General features: G+C 45.0%; 1 protein-coding gene across 8 annotated transcripts in view; it reads right to left on the bottom strand.

Annotated features, from left to right (window-relative positions):
• Positions 1–25,506, bottom strand: part of VEPH1 (ventricular zone expressed PH domain containing 1) — a 554,211-nt gene that overhangs the window by 493,957 nt on the left and 34,748 nt on the right. For all 8 annotated transcript variants that reach the window (XR_013276867.1, XR_013276866.1, XM_077488095.1 and 5 more), the window contains exon 3: positions 296–511. Coding sequence is in view for 6 of the 8 variants with exons in the window: in XM_077488095.1 (XP_077344221.1) it covers positions 296–511 (216 nt within the window). In the remaining 2 variants the exon portion in view is untranslated. The remainder of the gene's footprint in view (positions 1–295; positions 512–25,506) is intronic.

The following is a 25,506-nucleotide window of genomic DNA, read 5'->3' as shown; positions in this document are numbered from 1 at the left end:
GGTGGAGTGTTATTGAGGTGGATACATGATAAAACATACAAACCCCATCAAAATAAAAATAAGTGTAGCCCACACAAATATGTTAACATTACTAACAAATGAACAAAATGAACAAATAAACATCATGAGCAAGACATAATGTTTGAAAATATAGAAAATAACATAGCTTCAAAAATATTGTAACAAATGTGCTGCGAGCTTGCTGGGAAAGGGAGTCCTCATGTGGTTAAATTCTATATAACATGTGGTATATGCATTATTTACTGTATTTGTAATTGTAAAACCATAGGCTTACTTGTAGAATACAGCTCATGATATCAGATGCAATCTTGGCATGTGGAGTATCCTCATCTTTTGCTGGTGGCTTAAGGTTGTGCTCCAAACATGATTCCCAAAGTGACACAAGAGCCTGGCCGTGTTTCTCTATGGTGCCTGTTTCTCTAATTGCTGTTGTAATACGAGTGATGCAAATTTCTACAACTGCTTGATCATTGTCATTAGTTTGGTAATCCTGTTTTCAAAAAAAAAAACATTTTTGTCATTTAAATGCATTTAATACTTGTATAGCACACACTTAATAGAGGTAAGCTAAATATCCTATGTATTGAACAAGATTGATGCTTCCTATTTTCATTGCGGTTTCCTTCAACAGATATTGTGAATTCTCAGTGCATATACCAGATCAGAGTGACTAGCTACATGCAACACATGATTCTTAAAGTGGTTGTAAACCCTTACAAACCACATTGACCTACAAGTAAGCCTAGATTAAGGATTACCTGTAGGTCCAAGAAATACAAAAAGACAGGCACCGCTGTGTATGGCGCATGAGCCGTAGACAGCGGCGCACAGGCACACTGAGCATTCCGCTGCTAACATCGATATGCCGTTAGTGACCGCTCCCGTGCACATGCGCGGGAGTGACGTCATCACTGCTCCAGCGCTGTGAGTGTCTGGAGCAGCGATACCCGGAAGAAAATGGATGCTTCGTGCTACAGGGGACAGCGGTGACATCGCTGGCTCCTGTGTCAGGTAAGTGACCCATAATGGGCTACTATGCGATGCATAGTAGCATATTATGCTTTACCTTTGTAGGGAGACAAAGAGGAAGTAAACCCTATCTACTCTGTACTTTAGTCCCTCCCTAGTACTTTCTAATCTGACATGCAACTGGACCACTAACTACCAAAGTGGCCATCGGATTCCTAACCTGCTGGTTATCAAGCCATAAAAGTTAAAACTATCTATAGAATCCCAGACCAGAAGGGACAGGGTTAACTAAAATAACAGGAGCTGCATATAATCAAAATAACAGGAGCTGCATAAGAACTCTATTGCAATAAACAGGTTCACCTACTGATATAGTGGAAGGTGAGCACTACACACATACAGTAACACAGACTTAGCTATTTGGAACTGTGCATGTGAGATAACAATAGGACGGAGAATCAAACTCAAGAAGCTGTGAGCAGCCACACTTAAACAGCTAGAACACAGGAACAATTACCCCTAATAGTCCCTGCTTCTGGCTTGGACAAAATACAGTATTGCAGCTCTTGTGGTGGATATGTGGTGCCAGCTCCTGTCACGATCATGGGTCAGGCTCAGAGACCAGTAGCTATAGCAGTAGAGAGGTTCACATTGATCAACGGGAATAGTACACAAGCAGGTCACAAAGGTGGATGACGTGGGCTCATCCGAGAAGCAGGGTCTAAGCACTAACTGGTCTTCATGAGAGCTCCTGATGATGGATATAGGCTTCGCTGCATGCTAGTGCCAGGTTGCAGCCCTCAGGATAGCCCGACCAGGAGTTGAGATAACCAGGGGCTGTAACAGATGTAGCAGGTAGGGATCAAGCAGAAACATAGTCAGTCAACAAGAGCCAAATAACTGTAACAAGTGGTTGCAAGTTGGGATCAAGCAGAATTTCAGTAAAAAATGGTAGTGAAGATAAAGACAGCTGCAGGTAAGCAAGGAGCAAGACATAGGCTGGAGAGGAACAGGAAGTGCAGAGACATGGCTTAATTCAGGAAGTTCATGGGAGGAGCAAAGACTTAAAGGTTCGCCAAAACAAGATGCAAGGCAATATTGTTGGGGGTCAGACAGGGAGCTGTCCAGCATCTCAGGTGGCATGGCGAGAAGAACCACAACCAGACATTGAAAAGGCCCCAGGTTCAGTTATGGACATTGACAGTTCCTCTCTCTCTCTCCCCATTTCCTCATTATGGGTTTTTTCTACGTAATCTCCTCAGAGACAGGAAGTGCTAATAAATAATTGTACATAACACTCTGATATTAGCAGTAGAGGGATGCAGATCCCTACACAAGTTTTATTAAAAGCCTGTCTTAATGTGGAACTACAGGAATTATAGCCATTTTATAAATAAGCTGACTTATTTTGGTTAAGTTCAACTATTAACATTTTTACTGAGTGCCATGAGTACATGAGTACAGTTTTCACTACACTCCCAGCGCACTGACAGAAGAGATGTGCTCCGCTACACAGCAGCCAGGCTGCCAAAGCACTACAGTTAAAAACCTGGTTAGAACTCAACCTCTTAATCCTAGATTGTAAATTAAAGTGTAATTAGAAAAGCCACACTGCCTGCCCATTGCCTCTGCAGTCCATTCACAGAATACTTTGCTTCAGTCCCCATTATACAAATCATTTTGTGACTGGTTAAGAGGTGAGAAGTGGTGCGCAGAGTAGCTGCAAAGGCCTCTGCATCTGTAGGTTCAGAGACCCAAAGGTCCAACATAAGCATGCCAGAAGTATAGGGATATCTGTATGCCTGATGCTCAGTAAAAATGTAAACAGTAAAAAAAAAGAGAAGTCCAGGAGTTGCAAACACCTTGTCAGACTTAACTCACAATTTTTTTAAAGACCTGTAATTGCTGGAGTTCTTCTTTAATCCGTTGATTTAGGGCCCATTAAAATAGTTGCATAATGATAACTCACATTACATGCATTGGTACCAGTGCCATTTATTGTACCAGTTTCATTTATAGGTATTTATTTATATGCATAACGCATGTGCACTGCAACGCAGCATGGCACAGTACACAGTGTCTCGTATGTTGCACTGATATAAAATGCAGCCTGTTCTATTTTTGCATGCATGGCTATATGTTTCAGCCGAATAATTCATGTTACATGGGCAATTGAACACAATACAATGCAAATCAACATATGTCAACGCATGTGCAAACCTATAACACCAGTCAAAGCTCAGCAAGCTCTGCAAGAGTCCATGAAATAAATTTCTGTGTAACCAATTGCATTTCAGGGGGCCTAAAGTGGTAATAAAGTATTTTAAAGGCCACTAAAATGACTAGCCTTAGGTTATACATAATGATGAAGCACTCCTCTTACAAAAGCTGTGCCTGTTTATCTGCAGCCCTCTTTTCCCCAAAGGTGTTCAAAGTACACAGATCAAAGTGTATTTCTCAGCTTCAGTAGGGTGCGAGGACCTGATGTCATACACTGCACTAAGCACATAGCTGAGTGTAATCTGACACCTGAGTGGAGGGAATGGACATGCTCCCCTTCACAGTCAGTTAAGTACATAACTAGTAAAAGAGGAAGGACAGATCATATTGGTGCCCATAAAGAATGATGAAGGGATTCTGGTTACAAGGGATGGGGAGATGGCAAAGGTTTTGAATGTATTTTTCTCCTCAGTCTTCACGAGGGAAAACGGGATGCTTCAGTAACCAAAATTGCAATGTTTATCATGACACATTACAGGAAGTACCCCATGGTTAACAGAGGATAAAATCAGAAACAGACTTTAAAAAAACTTAACATAAATAAGTCATCGGGACCAGATGGCTTGCACCCGAGGGTCCTTAAGGAACTCAGTCACGTAATTGCCAGACTGTTGTTCCTAATTTTTATGAACAGTATACTGACTGGTATGGTACCAGCTGATTGAAGAAAAGCCAATGTAGCACCAATCTTTAAAAAAGGACCAAGATATATCCCTGGGAACTACAGACCAGTTAGCCTTGGAAGGGATGATACGGGACTATATACAAGATTTTAGTAATGAAAATGATATCATTAGCAGTAATCAACAAGGATTCATGAAAAATCGTCTTGCCAAACAAATCTATTAACCTTCTATGATGCTGTGAGCTGCCATCTTGATGAAGGAAGGCCCGTAGATGTGGTGTATCTGGATTTCGCAAAGGCATTTAATACAGTTCTCCATAAACGTTTACTGTACAAAGTAAGGTCTCTCAGCATTGACTAAACGGTAAGTGGATTGAAAACTGGCTACAAGGGTGAGTTCAGAGGGTATTGATAAATGGGGAGTACTCAGAATGGTCCAATGTGGAAAGTGGGGTCCCTCAAGCTTCTGTTCTGGGATCAATCCTATTTAATTTATTCATAAATGACCTGGTGGGGATGGGATAAACAGCTCAATCTCAGTATTTGCGGACAATACTAAGCTAAGCAGGGCAATAGCTTCTACGCTGGATGTGGAAACTTTGCAAGAAGATCTTAACAAATTAATGGTGTGGGCAGTTAACAAATGGCAAATGAGGTTTAATGTAGAAAAATGTAAAATAATGCATTTAGGTGGCAAAAATATGAATGCAATCTACTCACTAGGGGGAGAACCTCTGGGGGAATCTAGGATGGCAAAGGACCTGGGGATCCCAGTAGATGACAGGCTCAGCAACGGCATGCAATGCCAAGCTGCTGCAAGCAAAGCCAATAGAATATTGGCATGCATTAAAAAGGGAATTAACGCCAGAGATAAAACGATAATTCTCCCACTCTACTCTACTCTTAGCCCCTGTACACACGGTCGGAGATTTTGCCAACCAAATCCGTCGGATTTTGCCCGTCGGATTTAGTCCGACGGATTGTGTCCAAAACTGTTGCATACACACGGTCGGGCCAAGTTGGCAAAAAATCCGATCTTTCAGAACGTAATGACGTAATTTAGTTACGATGGGACTACATTCAGGCTAGTAGCCAATAGCTTTGATGTAGGAATTTGATCTGAGCATGCGTGGCACTTGGTCCGATCAAAATGCTATACACATGATCGGATTACGTCCGACCGGCCCAGTTGGTCGGGAAATATTTCTAACATGTTGGAAAATTGGGTCGGACGGAGATTCGGATGGAATCAGTCCAATGCATACCACACACAGTCGGATTATCTGACGACACGGTCCGATAAGACGCATTCCGACAGATTCTCCGACCGTGTGTACAGGGGCTAAGACTATGGTCCGGCCGCACCTGGAGTATGCCATCCGGTTCTGGGCACTAGTTCTCAGGAAGGATGTGCTGTAACTGGAGAGAGCCCAGAGAAGGGCAAAAAAAACGAATAAAAGGACTGGAGGACCTTACTTATAAGGCTAGGTTACAAGCACTGAACTTGTTCTCTCTGGAGAAGAGACGCTTGAGGAGGATATGATTTCAATGTACAAATACCATACTGGTGACCCCACAATAGGGATAAAACTTTTCAGGGAAAAGGCATTTAAAAAGACTCACGGCCATTTACTAAAATTAGTGGAAAAGCGATTTAACTGGAAACTGCGTAGAGGGTTCTTTACCGTAAGAGCGGTAAGAATGTGGAATTCTCTTCCACAGGCATTGGTTTCAGCAGGGAGCATCGATAATTTCAAAAAAACTATTAGATAAGCACCTAAACTACCACAACATACAGGGATATACAATGTAATATTAACATAGAAGCGCACACACAGGTTGAACTTGATGAACTGTCTTTTTTCAGCCTTACCAACTATGTAACTATGTAACAGTCGCTTAGGCTCGGTTCACATATATGCCAAATGGATGCATTTTGAACAGCATTCTATTCGCATGACATGTGAAATAACATTGATTTCCATTGAAGTTGTTCACATACATGCGGTGCATCTGCAGTGCGAATTTAAAAAGAGTCCTGTGCGTTTTCTGAGCACTGTGGTGTGGTTCAAGAGCAAATTCCAGGCTCATTCAGTTCTATGGGAATGATTATGAATCACACATGTGTTTAGTTGTGTTCAGGATTCAATTCCAGATTGGGTTCAGGTTTTCAGCACGGATCGTTCTACTACAGAAGTTGGCACCTTTTATCTACTATGTATTGACCAGCACTGAAAACCTGGTCCTGAGCCTTGCAACTTTGCATCAGAACTGCATCAAAAATACACCTGAGCTGCTAAATAAATGCCTTTTATTTGCAGTAAAAACAGAAATACAATTCGCAAAAAACATGAGTGAACTTAGCCTTAGGAAATCATACACATCTGAGGCAGTCAAATGCCAGCTGCGTGCTGGGAAGGAGGGTAAGGGTAGCTGTCACCATGGACTGCCTGGTGTCAGAAAACTGCCAGAAGTGATAGATGCAGATTTTTGGGGAAAGAGAGAGCAGCAAGAATCCATGCTAGGTGCTATAGATTGAGGATATGGTTTGTTTATTTTTTTCTTTCAGACGTTTACAACCACTTTAAAATGAAGGTCATAGAAGAAAATACCGGACAGTGTGAGTGAAGGTTCATGTGTTAATACAATATTAGTGTGGGTGCCACTCTGCATTTTATTTTTTTATAGGAGCGAACTAAGCAAGGCCATATTAAAAAGTAAGGGTAGCAAAGTCAGTAGTGTCTCATTGCCTCCAGATACAAATAGCTTGCCTGTTCCAAATACACACAACTCTTGTCTGTTATCTGACAGGTGTTGTTGCACTGTTGTCACTACCCATCAGTGGGTTTGTTCAGACCACAAAAGCCAGTCACTATCTACTTGTCACATACCTGTGATTGACAGGTAGATAGTGTCTGATCTGTTACCAACCCCTAGTTTAAATAATGAGGGAAAGTCTAGTCCAATAAATCATTTTTTAAAGTTAAAGCTCCACTCCATCCAAAACTTTTTTTTTTTTTTTTTTAAATATAAAAGAGTAGGGAAGACTTAAGGCCCTGTTCACACTGTAGCTAGTAGCTCAAAAACGCTAAGGCTAGGTTTACACTAGAGCATGGAGCAGCTCACAGCAGGGAGCCAGTGTGTCTCCTCTCAGGTCCGATTTCAGCTCAAATTTTTGGCTGAATTTGCACCGGAGCCACTCCAGAGATGTGTGAACCAGCTCCATAGAGAGTCGGTCACAATCTCCTGCTATGTGAATTGGAAACACCCAATTCACGCATCCAATTCGCAATAGTGTGAATCCAGCCTCAATAAGCAAAAACCTATTGTTTTCAATAGCCCTTGTTTACATCTGAGCATTCTGTAGCTTGTAGCAAAACGCCTGTAGCTAAAAAAAAAATACATGAGCTACTGTTCAGGCACAACTGTGCGGTTTTGCCTCTATAGACGTCAATGGAAACGACTGAAAAGCATAAGATGAGCAGCAGCTCTCTGCCCCTTTTTAACCTCCTCGCCCCCGCCCTATAGCCGAATGACGGCCGTAGAGCAGGCGCTTTCGTCTGGGAGGCCTGTTATTTACTTCCGCAATGCGCACCGCCGCGGGCGCGCATCGGGGAAGTTCTGTGTTTGCCATGTCTCCCGGAGACAGGCAAACACAGATCGCTGTAAACGGCCAATCACAGCGGTCGTTTACAGCGCGATCGGCGTGTCCAATGGGAGATGATCTCATATATATATAAATAAATTTAAACATATGAGATCATCTCTCAGCGCCGCTCTCCCTCCTCACACAGACAGCGTGTGAGGAGGGAGAGATGTACAGCTGCAGCGGCCGTGAGTGTAAAAAAAAAAAAAAAGTTCAAAAAAAGTGCCATCCTCCCCCAGTGCTATCCTGCCCCAGTGCCATCCTGCCCCAGTGCCATCCTGCCCCAGTGCCACCTGTTAGTGCTATCTGTCCCCAGTGCCACCTGCCATTTGTCCCCAGTGCCATCTGTCATCAGTGCCACGTATAAGTGCCATCTGTCATCAGTGCCACGTATAAGTGCCATCTTTCATCAGTGCCACGTGTCATCAGTGCCACATAGTGCCATCTATCATCAGTGCTACATATTAGTGCCATCTGTCAGTGCCACGTATCAGTGCCATTTGTCATCAGTGCCACGTGTCATCTGTTGTCAAGGTCACGTGTCATCAATGCCACTTATCAGTGCCATCTGTCATCAGTGTCATGCGTCATCGGTGCCACGTATTAGTGCCATCTGTCATCGGTGGCACGTATTAGTGCCACGTATTAGTGCCATCTGTCATCAGTGCCACATATTAGTGCCACGCGTCTTCAGTGCCACGTATTAGTGCCATGTGTCATCAGTGCCACGTGTCATCAGTGCCACGTATAAGTGCCATCTGTCATCAGTGCCACATATTAGTGCCATCTGTCATCAGTGCCACGTATAAGTGTCATCATTGCCACGTATCAGTGCCATCTGTCATCAGTGTCACGTGTCATTGTCCTGGTGCTCCAGGGCCTTCAAAAGTGTAATAGGTAGTCAACAAGTTAGATGTGTAATTTATGCTCCTAGAACACGTGATGGCGCTCCCTGCATGTTGGGTCTCTCTATGTGGCCAGGCTGTGAAAAAGTCCCACACATGTGGTATTGTAATACTAAGGAGGAGTAGCAGAATTTTTTGGGGGGTGTCATTTGTGGTATCCAATGCCATGTGAGAGAAATAACCTATTACAATGAAAATTTTGTGTAGAAAAATAAAAAATCTTAATTTTGCAAAGAATTGTGGGAAAAAAATGACAACATCAAAAAGCTCACCATGCCTCTTACTAAATACATTGGAATGTCTACTTTCCAAAAAGGGGTCATTTGGGGGTATTTGTACTTTCCTGACTTGTTCGGATCACAAGAAGCGAGATAGGCCACCAGTACATCAGATGTGATCAATTTTTGCGATTCGCACCATAGCTTGTAAGCTTGTAGACTCTCTAACTTTCACAAAGACCAAATAATATCCACTAATTTGGGTTATTTTTTACCAAAGATATGTAGCAGTATAAATTGTGGCCAAAATTTATGAAGAAAAATTAATCATTTGCATAATTCTGTCACAGAAACAAAGAAATATGCGTTTTTGTTCAAGATTTTCGGTCTTTTTTCATTTATAGCACAAAAAATAAAAACCCCAGGAGGTGATCAAATACCACCAAAAGAAAGCTCTATTTGTGGGGAAAAAAAAAGGACAAAAAATGAATTTGGGTACAGTGTTACATGACTGAGTAATTGTCATTCAAAGTGTGAGAGCACCGAAAGCTGAAAATTGGTCTAGGCAGGAAGGGTGTTTAAGTGCCCAGTAAGCAAGTGGTTAAGCAGCACTCCACATCTTTTAGTAAAAAAAACACTTGAAAAAACACCTGAGAAAAGCTGCAAAAATGTGCAATTCTGCTCCAAATATCAAAAATGCTTGAAAACATGATGCTTAGGTGTGAATGTAGAATAATAAGCATTTGTCAGGTGTTTACTGCCATCTGTGTCCCAAAGGGAAGGGGGGGGGGGGATTTTGCTTACTTCCTGTAAGAAAGTTCCTGTCAAAACAGGAAGTAAACAAAAACACATTTTTGGAAGGTCTGTGAACAGATTCACGCTGCACAATATTTTGATTATTGTGCTGTCTGTGCTTCCTGTCTCAGTGAACTCCCCCCATGTATTCCTTGTAGAGGTGTCCAGGAAAGGAAAACTTTAATAACAGAGTCACAGACCTGGATAAAAACCTGACAGAAAATGTAACTCTTGTCCCGCTCTATCCAATTTTCTATAAAAAAAATGTGGCTAATATAGTATATATTAATATATCAACAATAATGTATAAAGATCTATACACTAGAGCTAAAAGAGGAATATCTGAGAAGTGGTGAGGGATAGAGGAATTTCCAAAACAGGAACATTCACTTCAAATTTAGGACAGTTCTGTAAATCCATGGCCTCCTGCATATAGTACTCCAATCATGCTGCAATATTTCCCTCTAGTGGTTTCATTGTATAACAACTTCATGATCAACTGGATAAGTATACCTATAGTATATATGTTATATTTAGCTAGCAGCATATCAAGACCCTGGCACTGCAAAATTATTATTAAAGCAGACCTAAACTGCATCTGATCACCACAAACCGAAAATGCAATTTATTTAATTTTAAGATTCAAACTCACTCATCCTTCCATGTCTTTATGCTTTATTTTGTTTAGAGACCGCTTTGAAAAACATCCCCCTAGCATTTCTAGCTGCAGCCATCAAAGTAAGGGCAGATGATTCACGTAGTATTTACTTGCTGGAATCCATCTTCCCTTAGGAAGATTTGCTTAGCTGAGAAATCCTCTCCTTCCCTCCTTCATATGAAAGGAAAAATGTTCATGAAGACTCCTGGAATGTAAAGCCCCATACACACTATCAGATTTTCTGCTGATTTATGTCTTCAGATTTACCAAAACCATGTAGTGCAAGGGCCTGCCTGATTGCATACAAACTGAAACTCCTAAGGTTTGACCTCATAATATATGGTTTTGGTAAACCTGAAGGAAAATATCAGCAGAAAATCGGATAGTGTGTATGGGGCATTAGTTATCCTTTTGGCCTAGGACAGCAACAAGAATGCAAATAAAGAAATGTAGATACAATATTTAACATAAATAAACATATATTTACTAATGCTAGTAGCAAAGATTTAAAATAGTTATTGTTGACTGGTAAAGTTTAGTTCTGCTTTAAAGAGGAAGTATACCCTGATGGGTTTACTTCCTCTTTGTCTCCCTGCAAATGTAAAGCATAATGGACTACTATGCATCGCATTGTAGCCCATTATGTGTCACTTGCCTTACACAGGAGCCAGCGATGTCACCGCTGTCCCCTGTAGCACGGAGCGTCCATCTTCTTCCTGGTATTAATGCTCCGGCCACTCACAGCGATAGTGCGCCTGCACGCAGCTGTCTATGGCGCATGCGCCGTAGACAGCAGTGCCTATCTTTTAGTAAATATCTCCTAAACCGTGTAGGTTTAGGAGATATTTCTTGGACCTACAGGTAAGCCTTAATCTAGGCTTACCTGCAGGTCAAGGTGGTTTGTAAGGGTTTACAACCACTTTAACTCTGCTGACCCCATTTTCGATTCTTTTGTCAATTTCTCCTCAACTACTCAACCAGGGACCTTAAAGGAGCCTTAAAGGCAGAAGGTTTTTTATCCTAAAGCCCCATACACACTATCAGATTGTCTGCTGATTTTTTCCATCAGATTTACCAAAACCATATAATATGAGGTCAAACCTTAGGGGTTTTAATGTGTATGCAATCAGGCAGGCCCTTGTACTACATGGTTTTGGTAAACCTGAAGGAAAAAACCAGCAGACAGTCTGATAGTGTGTATGGGGCTTAATGCATTCTATGCATTAAGATAAAAAACCTGTGTGTAGCAGCCTCCCTCGGCCCCCCTACTGAACCCCATCTCGATCCAGTGATGTAACGCAAGTGCCTCAGCCATCCATTATTCTCCCTCCTGATTGGCTGAAATACAGCAGAAGCGCCATTGGAGATCAGGAGAGAGAGGGGGCAGGGGCTAAACTGCGGCACCGTGTCTGAATAGACACCCGGAGCTGCTGCTCAGCTCGGGTGACCCCATAGAAAGCCGCTTGCTGTGGGGGCACTTGGCAGGAGGGAGGGGCCAGGAGGGAGGGCAAGGGACCCCAGAGGAGGAGGATCCAGGCTGTCATGTGTAAAATCATTTTACAGAGCAGGTAACATAATTATTATTTTTAAAGAAAAAAAAAACAAGACTTTACAATCACTTTAAAGCATGACTAAAGGCAAATGTTTTTTAGTTTTACATTAAGTGGACAAGGATTGGGACACTTGTCAGGTTTATATCGCTGTCTGTGTCCCTGTTAGGGAGATTTTCTTCTCTCTCTTGTCCTGATGACTGTTATCACCAAAAATGAAAGTGAAACAAAATCCCAAATTTTGTGCAGTCATCAAAACAGGAAGAGAGTGGAAATGTATTTCAGGTAACCCTGGTGACTAACGGGAATTTCCCTCACTTTGGAGGGATTTCCTGCCTTGGTAATGGGACAGGAAATCAAGGGAATGAGACATATATAGCAAAAAAAATAAAAAAATTACAGGGGTTATAACCCCCCCCCCCCTCCATACTCTATACTCTATACTGCTCCCTGTTACTGTGCTTGTAAGGACTTTTTTGACAAGTCTCTCTTATTTTTAAAGTATAATTTATGTATTGCAAATCAAAAAGAACATTCATGTCTCAAACTTTAAGGTTTGGTTGTAGGAAATGAGTGTGACCTGCAAGCACTAGTGATTATACACCTCCTCTGTATATATGAATTGTAAACTACTCACCTACATGTTAACTGTCTATTTACAATACACCCACAGTTATGTGAAGAGAAAGTGTTCTTTACAGAACACATACTATTATTTATTTATAATGTATTTATTCCAGGTACTTATGCCTCATACACACGATCAAACAATCCGGCGGAAAAGTCCGGCGGACATTCCCCCCCGTGTGTAGGCTCCGGCGGACTTTTCTTACCCAAAAGTCCGGCGGACTAAGAAAGTATTTTTGCACTCCAATCTGTCCGCCGAACTCGCATTTTCGGCGGACAATCCGGCCGTGTGTGTGCCAGTCCGCCGTACTTTTGAAATGAACGGACTTTTTCCACCCGGAGAAAAGTCTGCTCATTTTGAGCGCGTCTCCAGGTAGCCAGGGCCAGCGAAGGAGGCGTCTCTGACCTTGTCATCTGGTATGAACTTAAAGGGGAACCCCTACGCCGAAAAATCGACGTGGGGGTCCCCCCTAGGTCCATATCAGACCCTTATCCGAGCACGCTACCCGGCCAGCCAGGAAAGGGGGTGGGGACGAGCGAGCACCCCCCTTCTGAGCCGTACCAGGCCGCGTGCCCTCAACATGGGGGGGTGCCGTGCGGCCCCCCCACCCCAAAGCACCTTGTCCCCATGTTGATGAGGACAAGGGCCTCTTCCCGATAACCCTGGCCGTTGGTTGTCGGGGTCTGCGGGCGGGGGGCTTATCGGAATCTGGGAGCCCCCTTTAATAAGGGGGCCCCCGGATACTGGCCCCCCACCCTATGTGAATGAGTATGGGGTACAATGTACCCCTACCCGTTCACCTGTAAAAAAAAGCATCCTCTGGGACTGTGACATCATAATGGGCGGGGACATCATCCAGTGTCCCTATATAAGTCGCCGCGCGCCGCGTCCCTGCCATTGTGAGCGGAGGCAGCGACGAGGCACCATCTGAAGAGAAGAAGAGAAGAACAGAAGACAGCGACAGCGGCGACAGCAAACCGGGCCACCGCCTGTAAAAGAGCTAGAAGAAGGCGCGGTGGCCCGGCAAGAAGAACCGAAGAGGGGGACAAGACTCCCGAAGAGGGGGACAAGACCCCCGAAGTCGGAAGAAGAGGGCGGCGGCGAAGAAGAAAGCCGGGCTCCTCTGTTAGCAAAAGAGATAGCAGAAGATAGCGGAGGAGTCCGGCGAGAAGACCCCCGAAGACGGACAGAAGACCCCCGGAGCTGTGCAATAAACTATTTTAACCCTTGTGTGTTGTGTTTTTTTTTTTACTTTTTTTTTACAGGTGAATGGGTAGGGGTACATTGTACCCCATACTAATTCACATAGGGTGGGGAGCTGGTATCCGGGGGCCCCTTTATTAAAAGGGGGATCCCGGATTCCGATAAGCCCCCCGCCCGCAGACCCCGACAACCAACGGCCAGGGTTGTCGGGAAGAGGCCCTTGTCCTCATCAACATGGGGACAAGGTGCTTTGGGGACAAGGCACCCCCCCATGTTGAGGGCACGCGGCCTGGTACGGCGCTCGCTTGTCCCCATCCCCTTTCCTGGCCGGCCGGGTAGCATGCTCAGATAAGGGTCTGATGTGGACCTAAGGGGGGATCCCCACGCCGATTTTTCGGTGTAGGGGTTCCCCTTTAAGTCCATACCAGGTGACACTGAGGCGGTTTTCAGGCGTTTTAGCAATAGAAATTGTGTCTGAAAAGCGCCTGAAAACCGCCTCCCATTCATTTCAGTGTGACAGTACGGCGGGAAGTCCGCCAGACTAAGTACGCCGGATAGTCGGCTACGTGTGTACGCGGCATTACAGTATATTGTGCTGTCAATTTACACAGCAATTTACATATACAGTATATTGTACATTAATATCAGTCCCAATATTTCAAATGCTAAGGAAAAGTTAAGACCCCTTTCACACTGGGGCCTCCCAAGCGTTAGCTTTTTTGCCAGCTAGCAGGGCCCTTTTAACCCCCGCTAGCAGCCGAAGAAGGGGTTAAAAGCACCCATGTTGCGGCGCATCCAATGTACTTTTAAGTCACTTTGGAAGAATCGGCCATTCATTTCAATGGGCAGGGCGTTTGGGGGGCGCTGTATACAGCGCTCCCAAACCGCCCCAAAGATGCTGCTTGCAGGACTTCCTAAGTGCAGCAAGCGCACTGCCCCAGTATGAAAAGTCACACTGAAATGAATGGGAGGCGGTTTTCAGGCGCTTTTCAGACACTATTTCTCTTGCTAAAACGCCTGAAAACCGCCTCAGTGTGAAAGGGGTCTAAGAGTGCTACTTATAACATATATATAACAATGGACAATGTTACTGGTTGCAGAACTTTCTTTGCACACAAAATTGATGGCAGTTATCTAGCTACTGTACAAAACTTTACACAGGAGCAGTCTGGGAGATGTAATCTCGGAAGAGGATTTCAGCTATAATCATCGCTGGGCTGCAACTACATTGCCCATAGAAACCTGGGAGCAGGAGAGGTCAGATATAAGAAAAAGCCCAAGAAAGAGCTGAGGACAGTTGGGGGGAAGCACACCAACCAGGGAGGATTGGGGAGAACTGTGTTGTGCCAAGCTGTGCTGTGCCTGGAGAGCAAGCTGCTGAGCTGGATTCACCTATTGCTACCAAAAGACTGTTGAGAAAGGAATTTGGTGAGAGGGTTTTATGCCGCATACACACGACCAGACTTATGTCCGACAGACTTCCGAAGGAGTTCTGCCGGAGCTCTGCCGGAGTTCCGACAGAGTTCTGACGGACTTTTCGAATGAGCGGACTTGGCCACACACAATCACACCAAACTCTGACGGATTCGAACGTGATGACGTACGACTGGACTCGAATAAGGAAGTTCATAGCAAGTAGCCAATAGCTGCCCTAGCGTCGGTTTTAGTCCGTCGGAATAGCATACACACGAGCGAATTTTTCGGTAGGAACTGGGTCCAGCGGAGTTCCGTCGGAAAAATTTGAAGCATGTTCCATTTTCCAAAGTCTGTCAGACTTTTGCGAATCAAAAGTCCGTTGCAGCCCACACACAATCGAAAAGTCTGACGGAATCATTCCGTCAGACTTTGGATGTTGAAAAGTCCGCTCGTGTGTACGGGGCTTTAGACTCATATTTCAGTTACTACCACTCGTTAACTCCCTTCAGCCCAGACCTATTAACAAGCTATTCCCAACTATTGGCATTCTTCACTCAGAGACTTATCACACCTGTTGCTAAATTCATTACTACTTTGGGGCTGACAGAGCTATCCGTAGAGTCCTAGACGAGAGTCCTCATCTAGGGTGCAGACTTTGTCTTTGCTCCCCATCTGACTGCTATTGCCACATAACATTCTAATTTCCTATACCACAGCTGCTACATTTGGGTTTGCCTTACTCTTTGCACTTGTTACCATAAAGGAATTTACATGCTTTATACTGCTGTTAAATGCCACCTATTGACTCATCTCCAACACCATTCATACCATTGGTTTCAAAGGGCCCCAATGTAGGTGGCAGGAAGTTCATCATAGAGACTTGCCTGAGTTACTCTATCCTGACAACAGAATTCTATTACAGAGTTTAAGTTTGAAGGCCTAAACCTAGTCCCTTTGTTTGAGAGCCCTCAATTGACATAGCCTACTCTGACCCTTATTTAACACCTCTGGTCGCTTGAGGTATAACATCTCATCCTGGGAGCTACCGCTTATGGCCCTGATGTTATAGCATAAGCTGAGATTTTACTTTTAAAAGGTAACCCTGTGAATTACACTGTACCCTTACCATTACAATAGTACCCTTTACTATTCTGTTTATGTGTAATGATTTTCATGTGCCGTCTGCTTTATAATTTTTGTGATCTTAGTTTGCCAATACAGTCTGCTTATCTTTTTAAAGGGTGGTGTGTACAGTATAATTTTTTTGCATCTGCTGGATGTTTTCAGATAAGGTATTCCGGTGGTGTCAGCGAGGGTGAGGCCTCGCATAGGGCTAGACAAGAGCAGAGGGCCTAAAACTATCAGCAGCTCCTACAGGGTCAGTGCTACTTATACAAACTACTTAAAGCAGATTCTCCCTTCCAGTAAACTCTCCATCCCACAACATGGCGGTGCCGGACCTGTGCAGTGGCTGCAGACAGGACGATCCCAGCAGCTCAATGCTGTGTCTCCTGGCTAGGGGAGTTTTCCTTCTGTGCAGAACACAGTATCAGTTAAGCAGGGGAAACAATAGGGGAAGAGGAAAGGCTGAAGTTGCTCTTTAAAGAGCAACTTCAGGCAAACATTATTTCAACCATTCATTGCAGTGTTGTTTCTAGCCAAGAAACATTGACACCATGCTAAAATTAGGAACTCTATTCAATCTTCTTTAAGCTAACATTTCCATCTGAAGGCCCATGAACAGTTTTTTGATAGTATTACAGTCAAATAACAACCTGTTGAACCATGCAACCTTCTTTCCCCCAAAAAGAACAACAGGGACAGTATATGCAGGAGAGGAGTGAATGTCAGCAGGCAATATATGCAAGTGAGAACAGTGGATGGTAGTGAAGGTAGAAAAGAGATGCAAAGAGCATGACAAGCGGTATGTGTAGAAGAATTGCAAACATATGACAGTATGTGCAGGAAAGAAGTGCAGATGGTATGAAGGTGGGCAGTATGTGCAGGAGAGGAGTGCATAGGTTATTACAGTGGGTAGAATGTCAAAAACAGGGGTACAAGAGGGTATAAGAAGGGCCAGTATGTACAGAAGAGGGTGGCTATGGGTATAAAATGTGGACAGTATGCGCAGGGGGGTACTACAGTTAGCGTTATGTCCAGTACAGGGGTGCCAGAGGTATTACTGGGGGCAGTATGTGCAGTATATTAATATATAAGGTATGGGGGGGCGTGGCTACCGCGCGCTGGTGGATGGCAGCATAGGAGAAGAGCTCCGCTCCAGCGACGGGATTTGATCCTCACTGTGGACTTCCTGAGCCGGCGAACATACGTTACCATACTCCGGAAAGCCTCCTCACCCTCCGGAGATGCCGACAAAGCGGAGAGGGTCCAGGCAGCCCAAGAAACTGCCGGATTTCTTTCCGCCCGCGGCCCGCGAATCTGGCCAAGATGGCACCGGCGGCAGCACGCGCTCCTCCCCGGGTCGTTCGTCGGCCTCTTCGGGGAGCCCGACGCCCTTGGCCGCACAAGCAAGGGGATCGCCAGGGACGTCCACACCGATCAGCAGCAGCCCAGCGAAGTCCAGACCAAGGCTCTCAGAAGAAGCATTGCAGGTGAGCGCTGAACAAAACTCCTCTGCTGACACCAGAGAACTACATGGATACATAGCTGAGTTCCCTGCCACTAACCAGCCTGTCTCTGAATCCACCATGAAGGACATGTTAGTTTCTCTGCGTGCCTCACTTCATAAAGACTTTATGCAATGTGTCAGCAACTTTAAAGCCGAAGTGGGTGTTTTGGGAGGCAGATTAGATCATGTGGAGCAAAAAATGGGGGACTTTGCGGTTGCCCATAACACTTTGGTTGACGCGCACAATGATCAGTCTGAAGACATTGCTTGGCTCAAATCCAAGATGGCGGACCTGGAAGACAGGTCCAGGCGCAATAACATAAAAGTCAGAGGGGTCCCTGAAACTGTCCTCCCTGCCCAGTTGGCCCAATACGTCCAGAATCTCATGAGAACCCTGCTGCCCGATTTGTCGGATCAGGATGTGCTTATTGATCGTATCCATAGACTGCCTAAGCCGTCCCACCTGCCTGACAATATTCCGCGGGATGTTCTCCTGCGGATTCATTTTTTCCATGCCAAGGAGCAACTGCTCTCAGCATTCAGGAAGGAGACCCGGCTCCCAGAGAGATTCTCCCACCTGCAGCTGTTCGCTGATCTCTCCCAGTTCACCCTTCAGAGACGCAAAGCTCTTCTTCCTGTCACTAAAGCTCTGCGGAACCACGGAATTCCATACCGCTGGGGATATCCTCTGAAGCTTCTTATTACCCATGAAGGTAAATCCTCTGTGGTCTCTACACTGCAAGAAGGGCTGGATCTACTACGTTCCCTCGACAGCATCCCTGAGGAGCCGGTGGGGCCGTCGGCATCGTCTCCTCCCAGCCGGCTGGAAAATCAGGAAGACTGGCAGGTGGTTCAGAGGAGACACCGGAAGAAAACCAAAGCAAGAAGCCCCTGAGAACTTTGCTGCAACCTACTATTTGATTTTGCTTTCCCGGTCGCTGGAGGTCGTCCAGCGCTCTTTTTTCTCCTTTACCCCCCAAGTTAATGGGCATTTATAGTGCCTTCGGATCTCACCAGAGATTCCCTTTTTTACTGACCTCTGTTCTGTTTTTTTGGTTCCTGTTTTATTGTTTTTATCCACTGCACTGTTGCAGCCCTACCTCGGTCTGTCATTGCTCGAGTGGCTTTGCATCGCCTAGCCCTAATCCACGTGTGCCATATTTAGCCTACCCTTGGAAGCCTGTCTCGCTGGGAGCCCTGAGGTCCCATTGTGTCCCTGGTTGCCTCCCCTTTCATCTGCACCTAATTGCTACCTCCAATGCCGCTTAATTTCGTCTCTTTTAATGTCCACGGCCTCAACCATCCAGTCAAGCGGAATTCCCTGTGGAAGGAAGCTCAGAAGTTGGATGCGGATGTTCTTTGTGTTCAGGAGACCCACTTTCTTGACAAAGCCAATCCATACTTCCTGCACAAGAACTACCCGCACATTTTCCTGGCCTCTGCCTCTGAGAAGAAAAGAGGGGTGGCTATTGCTATCAGGGACTCGGTAGCTTTCTCCCTCACTGACACTATTATGGACCCTGATGGGAGGTATTTGATATTATTAGCTCTACTGAACAATAGGCCTTACACCATAGTTAATTTGTATGCCCCCAATGTACACCAGCTAAGGTTTCTGAACAGACTTTTTCGTAAGGTTAACAAATGCCGTAAGGGGTCTCTAGTGGTTTGTGGGGACTTCAACGTAACGGTCGACTACGCCCTGGACACCACGTCCAGGGCGAGTCGGCCTTTGCCGAGGCTCCAACCTCTACTTGCTGCTGAAGATGTTTTTGATGCATGGAGATGTCAACATGCGAGTGAAAGGGATTTCACATTTCACTCTGCGAGACACAACACCTACTCTAGGATAGATCTGATCCTAGTAGACAGGTTGCTGTTGCAGGCGGTGTCTTCCTCCACCATCCACGATATTTCTTGGTCGGACCATGCTCCTGTTTCTATTGGGGTGGTGGAGGAACACACCCCGCGCTCCGCCTATGTTTGGAGGGCGAATTCTCAACTCTTTCAAAATCCCTCGCATGTTGCTGCTATTTCCAAAAATCTGACGGAATTTTTTAAACTGAATGCTCACTCTGTGCAGAGTCCCGCTACCCTCTGGTGTGCCCACAAGGCCTTTATGCGGGGCATAATGCTCCAAATCTCATCCAGGGATAAAAAGGCTAGAACCCAAAAGCTGAATGACCTTCTGGCGGACATTCGGTCTTTGGAATCCTCCAACAAGTTGGTGCCGGACTCCAACACGGCTCACAGACTTACTCAGCTCCGTGTTGAACTCCGCCACCTTTTACTGGCCAGGTATGATAAATATGTACATGCATTGAAGTTGTCACACTACTCCTCTAGTAACCGGGCTGGCAAATACCTTGCCAATAGAGTAAGGGCTGTTAGAATTAAAGCTAAGATCCCCTATGTTTACCACCCCTTGGATAAACAGAAAAGGATTAACCCGCAAGAGATTGCGGACGCCTTCGCTGCTTATTATTCCTCTCTGTACAACTTGAAGCTTGATTCCGAGACGCCCCAGCCCACGATAGAAAGTATACAATCCTTCCTTTCCTCTATCAATCTACCCTCCCTTACGGAAGAACAATTGGCACCCCTAAACATACCGATATCACCTGCGGAAATTATAAAATGCATCCAATCCCTACCTCTGGGCAAATCTCTGGGACCAGATGGCCTGACTAATGATTATTTTCGTTCATTTGCAGACCTTCTGTCCCCGGTGCTTTCGGAAATTTAGGCTGAAGCGTTTTCATCTGCCTCCTTTCCCCAGGAGATGCTTAGAGCCTATGTGGTTACGATTCCCAAGCCAGGTAAAGAACCTAACACCCTCTCCAACTTTAGGCCCATATCCCTTCTAAACACCGACGTCAAAATCTACGCTAAAATTCTTGCCCAAAGACTCCTCCCCCTAATCCCCCAGCTGATCCACCCGGATCAGTCGGGATTTACTCCCGGCAGGCAAGCCTCAGACGCCACTAGACGTGTCCTGGGAGTTCTTCAATTTGCAGAGGCCCGTCGAACGCCTTCTCTGCTCCTCTCCTTGGACGCGGAGAAGGCGTTCGACCAGATCCATTGGGGATACATGGACGAGGTCCTTCGGAAGTTTGGCTTCAGTGGACCGTTCCTATCAGCCATCCTTGCCCTATACTCGGCCCCTTCAGCACAGGTCTTCACCTCCAATATGTTATCATCGCCCTTCGCCATTTCCAATGGCACTAGGCAAGGCTGCCCACTATCCCCTACAATTTTTAATCTTCTTATTGAACCGCTTGCAGAAAAAATCCGATCCCACCCCCTAATCACAGGCATATCTACGCAGGAGGGCCCTCACAAAATCAACCTCTTCGCGGATGATATCATTCTTTTTTTGACCTCCCCAACCTCCTCCCTACCACAGGCTCATCAGATACTCCACGAGTTTAGCTCAATCTCCTACTATAAGGTGAATTTCTCTAAGTCAGTAATATTAGATACAGGCCTCGGCTCCTCCCTACGAGCAAGACTGATGACCACATTTCCATATAAATGGAGTGACTCCACCATCCCGTACTTGGGCATAAACCTAAGCAAATCTGCGAGCCGACTAGCGGAGGCTAACTTCCCTCCTCTTATTGACAAACTCACGACAGAGGCCAACAGGCTAGCTAAGTTTGAACTTTCTTGGTCGGGAAGACTGGCCTCCTTCAAGATGCTATTACTCCCCCAAATTTTGTACATATTTAGAGCATTGCCCGTCCCCCCCCCTCTAGGAAGCACCTCCTTGATCTCACTCTCTTGATGAATAAATTCATCTGGAGCTCTAAAAAACGTAGATGTTCAAGATCACTTTTACTGAAGCACCGGTTGGCTGGGGGTATGGGACTAGTGGATCTCAAGGACTACTATCTTGCATCCAGGCTGGCACAGCTCTCCCATTGGTTTAACTCGGCCAGCGAGCCGAAATGGTGCTGCCTTGAACGAGCCCTTACCCCCACTCAAGATCTAAAACTTCTTCTCCTCATCGATTCAATTAAACCCTGGCCTCTACAGTCCCTCCCTCTCACAGTTTGCGCTTCCCTGCAAGCCTGGCGAGATCTTCTTAGGTCCACACCCTCGTCCTGTAAATTGGTCCCTCTGCCCATTCCTCTACTATCCTTAGAATTCCTAATTCCCAACTTCTCCGTCAGAGACTGGGTCAAGAAAGGGCTGCTGTCATTGCAAGATCTTTTCCAGGGACCTTCCATGGTCCCGTACCAATCTCTGAGGACGCAATTCCACTTAAAACCTACTGACATTTATAAATATTACCAAATAGCCCATTTGTTTCGGGGTGGTGGAGTCACCAATGTTCCGGTGGCCGACTCTCTTTGGCGCTTTCTTGCTGCTGATCCCCCCTTACCTAAAGGTATATCCCTATTCTACAACTTTTTACAGCAGAAATGTGTTTTTAACAAATCTCGTCCCTTCCTGCGCTGGGAGGAGGACTTAGGCCGCGCCTTTTCTGAGGCACAATGGTGTCAGGCACTCAAGGCTAATTATAAGGCCTCCAGGTGTGTTGGACACTGGGAACTTGCCCAGAAAATTGCCTTACGCTGGTACCTCACTCCCTTTAGGATCTCCAAATTTGGCCTGGCGGAGTCCTCCCCCTTGTGCTGGAGGAACTGTGGGGAGGTTGGTAATTTACTGCATATGTTCTGGTCCTGTAAGCATCTTCGAAGCTTTTGGAACGCTATTTTCAGAGCTATTTCCGATATTACAGGTTTCCTATCCACCCCTGAACCAGGCTTGGCAATTCTTAACTTAGGTATTGATAGATATCCACCTGATTTCAGAATTGTTGTTTCCCATATCCTCCTGGTGGCTAGGTCTCTGATAGCCAGATTTTGGAAGAATGACCAGGCCCCCAGTGTTTCTGAGGTATGGTCGACTACCTCCCTACATTATTCCTATGAGCTGGTCTTGGCCCTCAGGATGGGGAAAAAAATTCAGTTTGATAACAAATGGAAAATTTGGAACGCATGGTATAAGTGTACTCCCCTGCCGTGAACCCACACCCTGGTGTTCGGCTCTTCCTGTTATAATGTACTAACCTTTCTGTGACTTACATTACTGCTATCATGCATATAGGCTTCCTCCTCTGGGTATATGACAGACCAACCATTTCGAGTTCTTTGTTGTTTGTTTAATGTTTTGTTTCTTTTTGTTCTACAGTATGTCCATCAGATTGCTTTTTCCCTCTCCCCCACCACCTGATTGTACTATGCTATGTAATGTTGTGACAGCATGGGGGAAATATTTGAGACTATTCCTGCATTGTACTGTAAAGTTTCGTGAAAATCTTTCAATAAAAACTATTTACAAAAAAAAAAAATATATAAGGTATGAAGATTGTCAGCAACCTGAATTCGCTGCCTTTTCCTGCTAACTGGTGAAGGGTACTTCCCCTGTTCTTCTTACCACAGAACTTGGGTCTGCATATACCTATAGTAATCCACTCCACCATTTTGTGCACTCCCGGTCACCTAGACCAAGGCCCACACTTCATATACCAGAAGATATTCTGAAATAAAGGATCGTCCATGCCAGTTGCCTTTCTCATGCTTTACTTGAATCACATAGAATAGTTCCATAACACATTACATTGCCAAGCTCTTTTCCCTCTTCTCCAGCACATCTCACAACTCCAAGAACCGGAGGCTTTCACACAGCCTTTTCCTGAGTACCACATTTCTTCACCCATAGTCCTAAATTTTGGTCCCTTCCAAACAGGAGCTTTCCTAGGTGGCTTCTCACCTTTCTCACAGCCTACATTTTGTCTGAGACCAACTCTTCTCACACATCTCTCTTAGCTCCACCTCAAGACAAATATGCCCAACAAGGTGACCCACCCCCATGATACACCATTAGACACGACTTAACTATACAGAGGCTTAACCCCTGACTACTAGGTGAGAAGAATATGCAAGGACAGAAGTGCAAGATGGTATAGCAGGGCACAGTATGTGCAGGAGAGCAGCGTGGCTAATGGCCAGTATGTACAGGAGAGAGTGTGGAATGTGGAGGGTTTGACGGCAGGTAGTATTAGCTGAAGAGGTGTGTGGAAGGTATGATGACAGGTAGTATTTTTGGGAAAGGAGTTTGGAGGGTATGATGGCACATAGTGTTTGTTGGATAGGAGTGCTAAAGTTATGATAGCATAGCAAGTATTTTCTGGAGAGGAGTGCAGAGGATATGACAGCAGGTAATACTTGCTAGAGAGGAGTGCAGAGGGTGTGACAGCCATTGGTATTTGCTGGAGAGAGGTGCAGACGGTATGATGGCAGGTAGTATCTGCTGAATAGGACTGCCAAGGGTATGACGGCAGGTATTTCATGGAGTGCGGAGGGTATGACAGCAGGCAGTATTTGCTGGAGAGAAGTGTGGAGGATATGACGGTGGACAATATGTGAGAAAGAGGTGTTTGGAGAGCATACATAGGGAGAATTAATAAAAAGCATTTGAGACAAACTTTGTCTCAACTTGTTCACAGCCAATCAGCTTGTACATTTTCATTTTATAAGCTGAAGGGAAAAAGATATGAAGAAGAAGAATGAGACAGGACTTGTTTCAGACTATTTTTATCCATTACCTTAGTAATGTACAGAAGTAGCCATTTTAAAACATGAGAGGGTAAGGAATGAAAAGAATGGTAATTTTTGCTAACAGGCAGAGAGGGCAAATGTGTAGGGACAAAACCAGAAACACAATCATAGTGTAATGCCGTTTACACATGACCGGTTTTCCCGTTGGAATAAACTCTGAAGGTTTTTCCGACAGAGTTCCGCTGAAACTGTCGTGCGTACACACGATCACACCAAAGTCCGATCGTTAAGAACGCGGTGACGTACAGCACGTACGACGAGACTAGAAAAAGGAAGTTCAATAGCCAGTAGCTTCTGTCTCATACTTGCTTCAGAGTATGTGCCATTTTTGGTCCTTCGGAACAGCAGACAGACGAGCGGTTTTCCCGATAGGAATTGGTTCCGTCGGAAATATTTACAACATGTTCTATTTCTAAGTCCGTCAGAATTTTCGTTAAAAAAGTCTGATGGGGCATACACACGATCGGAATATACGATGAAAAGCTTCCGTCTGACTTTTTCTGACGGACAATCCGCTCGTGTGTATGTGGCATTACATGTGCCTGTGTTTGGTTCCAGTTAGTGATTGATTTTCGTATATAATGGATAAAGCAGGATATGGTATGTTCTGATAATTTTGTGAAATGTTTACATGATTTTCCATGAAAGTTATTAAATGTATTTTATGCCAACCAGTTTATAATGTTATATATAATACACTGAGAACTACAGACTGAAACTAATTGAAGAAATTAGCTCAGCCTAATTAGAAAGGGAGCTGGCCTGGGTGACACTGGGTAACTGCAGGTGAACACAGATCTTGTGGGATACAATTAATAGCGAAACCCTGCAACTTAAAGATGAATTTCAAGCATGTATATACAGTACCATACATGGCTAATGCCTCTAGAAGCTGCATATCACTGAAGTAGATGCTGCTACTTCAGTGATTTCCACTAGTTTCTGTGTCCCGTGCCGAGTTGCTGGCCTAATGCACTTTGAATACAGAAAGTCAACTGCTGAGCACAGGCACAATTCGGAGAATGCTTTGCTTTTACTGAATGAACACAAAGCATTGTCTGAATGGACAAGGTGGAGAGCAAGGCAGTGACATCACAGAAAACACTTTGCACAATGCATGCAGCTGGTTGCTCAGCACAGGACCTGGAAGCAAGTGGAGCTCACTGGAGTAGCAGTGCTTTCTAGCTTCCAGGGGCATTGGCCAGGTATGGTATATACGAAATGAAAATACTTCTGAGCTACTATATGTGTAAACCGTGAAAATGGTTGCTGCTTAGACACAAAAAAGTGTTCCCACAAAAATGTAAAACAAAATGAATAGTGAAGCGCAACCA

This window comes from Lithobates pipiens, unplaced genomic scaffold (assembly GCF_037356315.1).
Source record: "Lithobates pipiens isolate NorthernLeopardFrog02 unplaced genomic scaffold, aLitPip1_a1.2 Scaffold_18, whole genome shotgun sequence".
In the NCBI taxonomy this organism is placed as follows: domain Eukaryota; kingdom Metazoa; phylum Chordata; class Amphibia; order Anura; family Ranidae; genus Lithobates; species Lithobates pipiens.
This window is presented reverse-complemented; position numbering and strand designations above follow the sequence as displayed.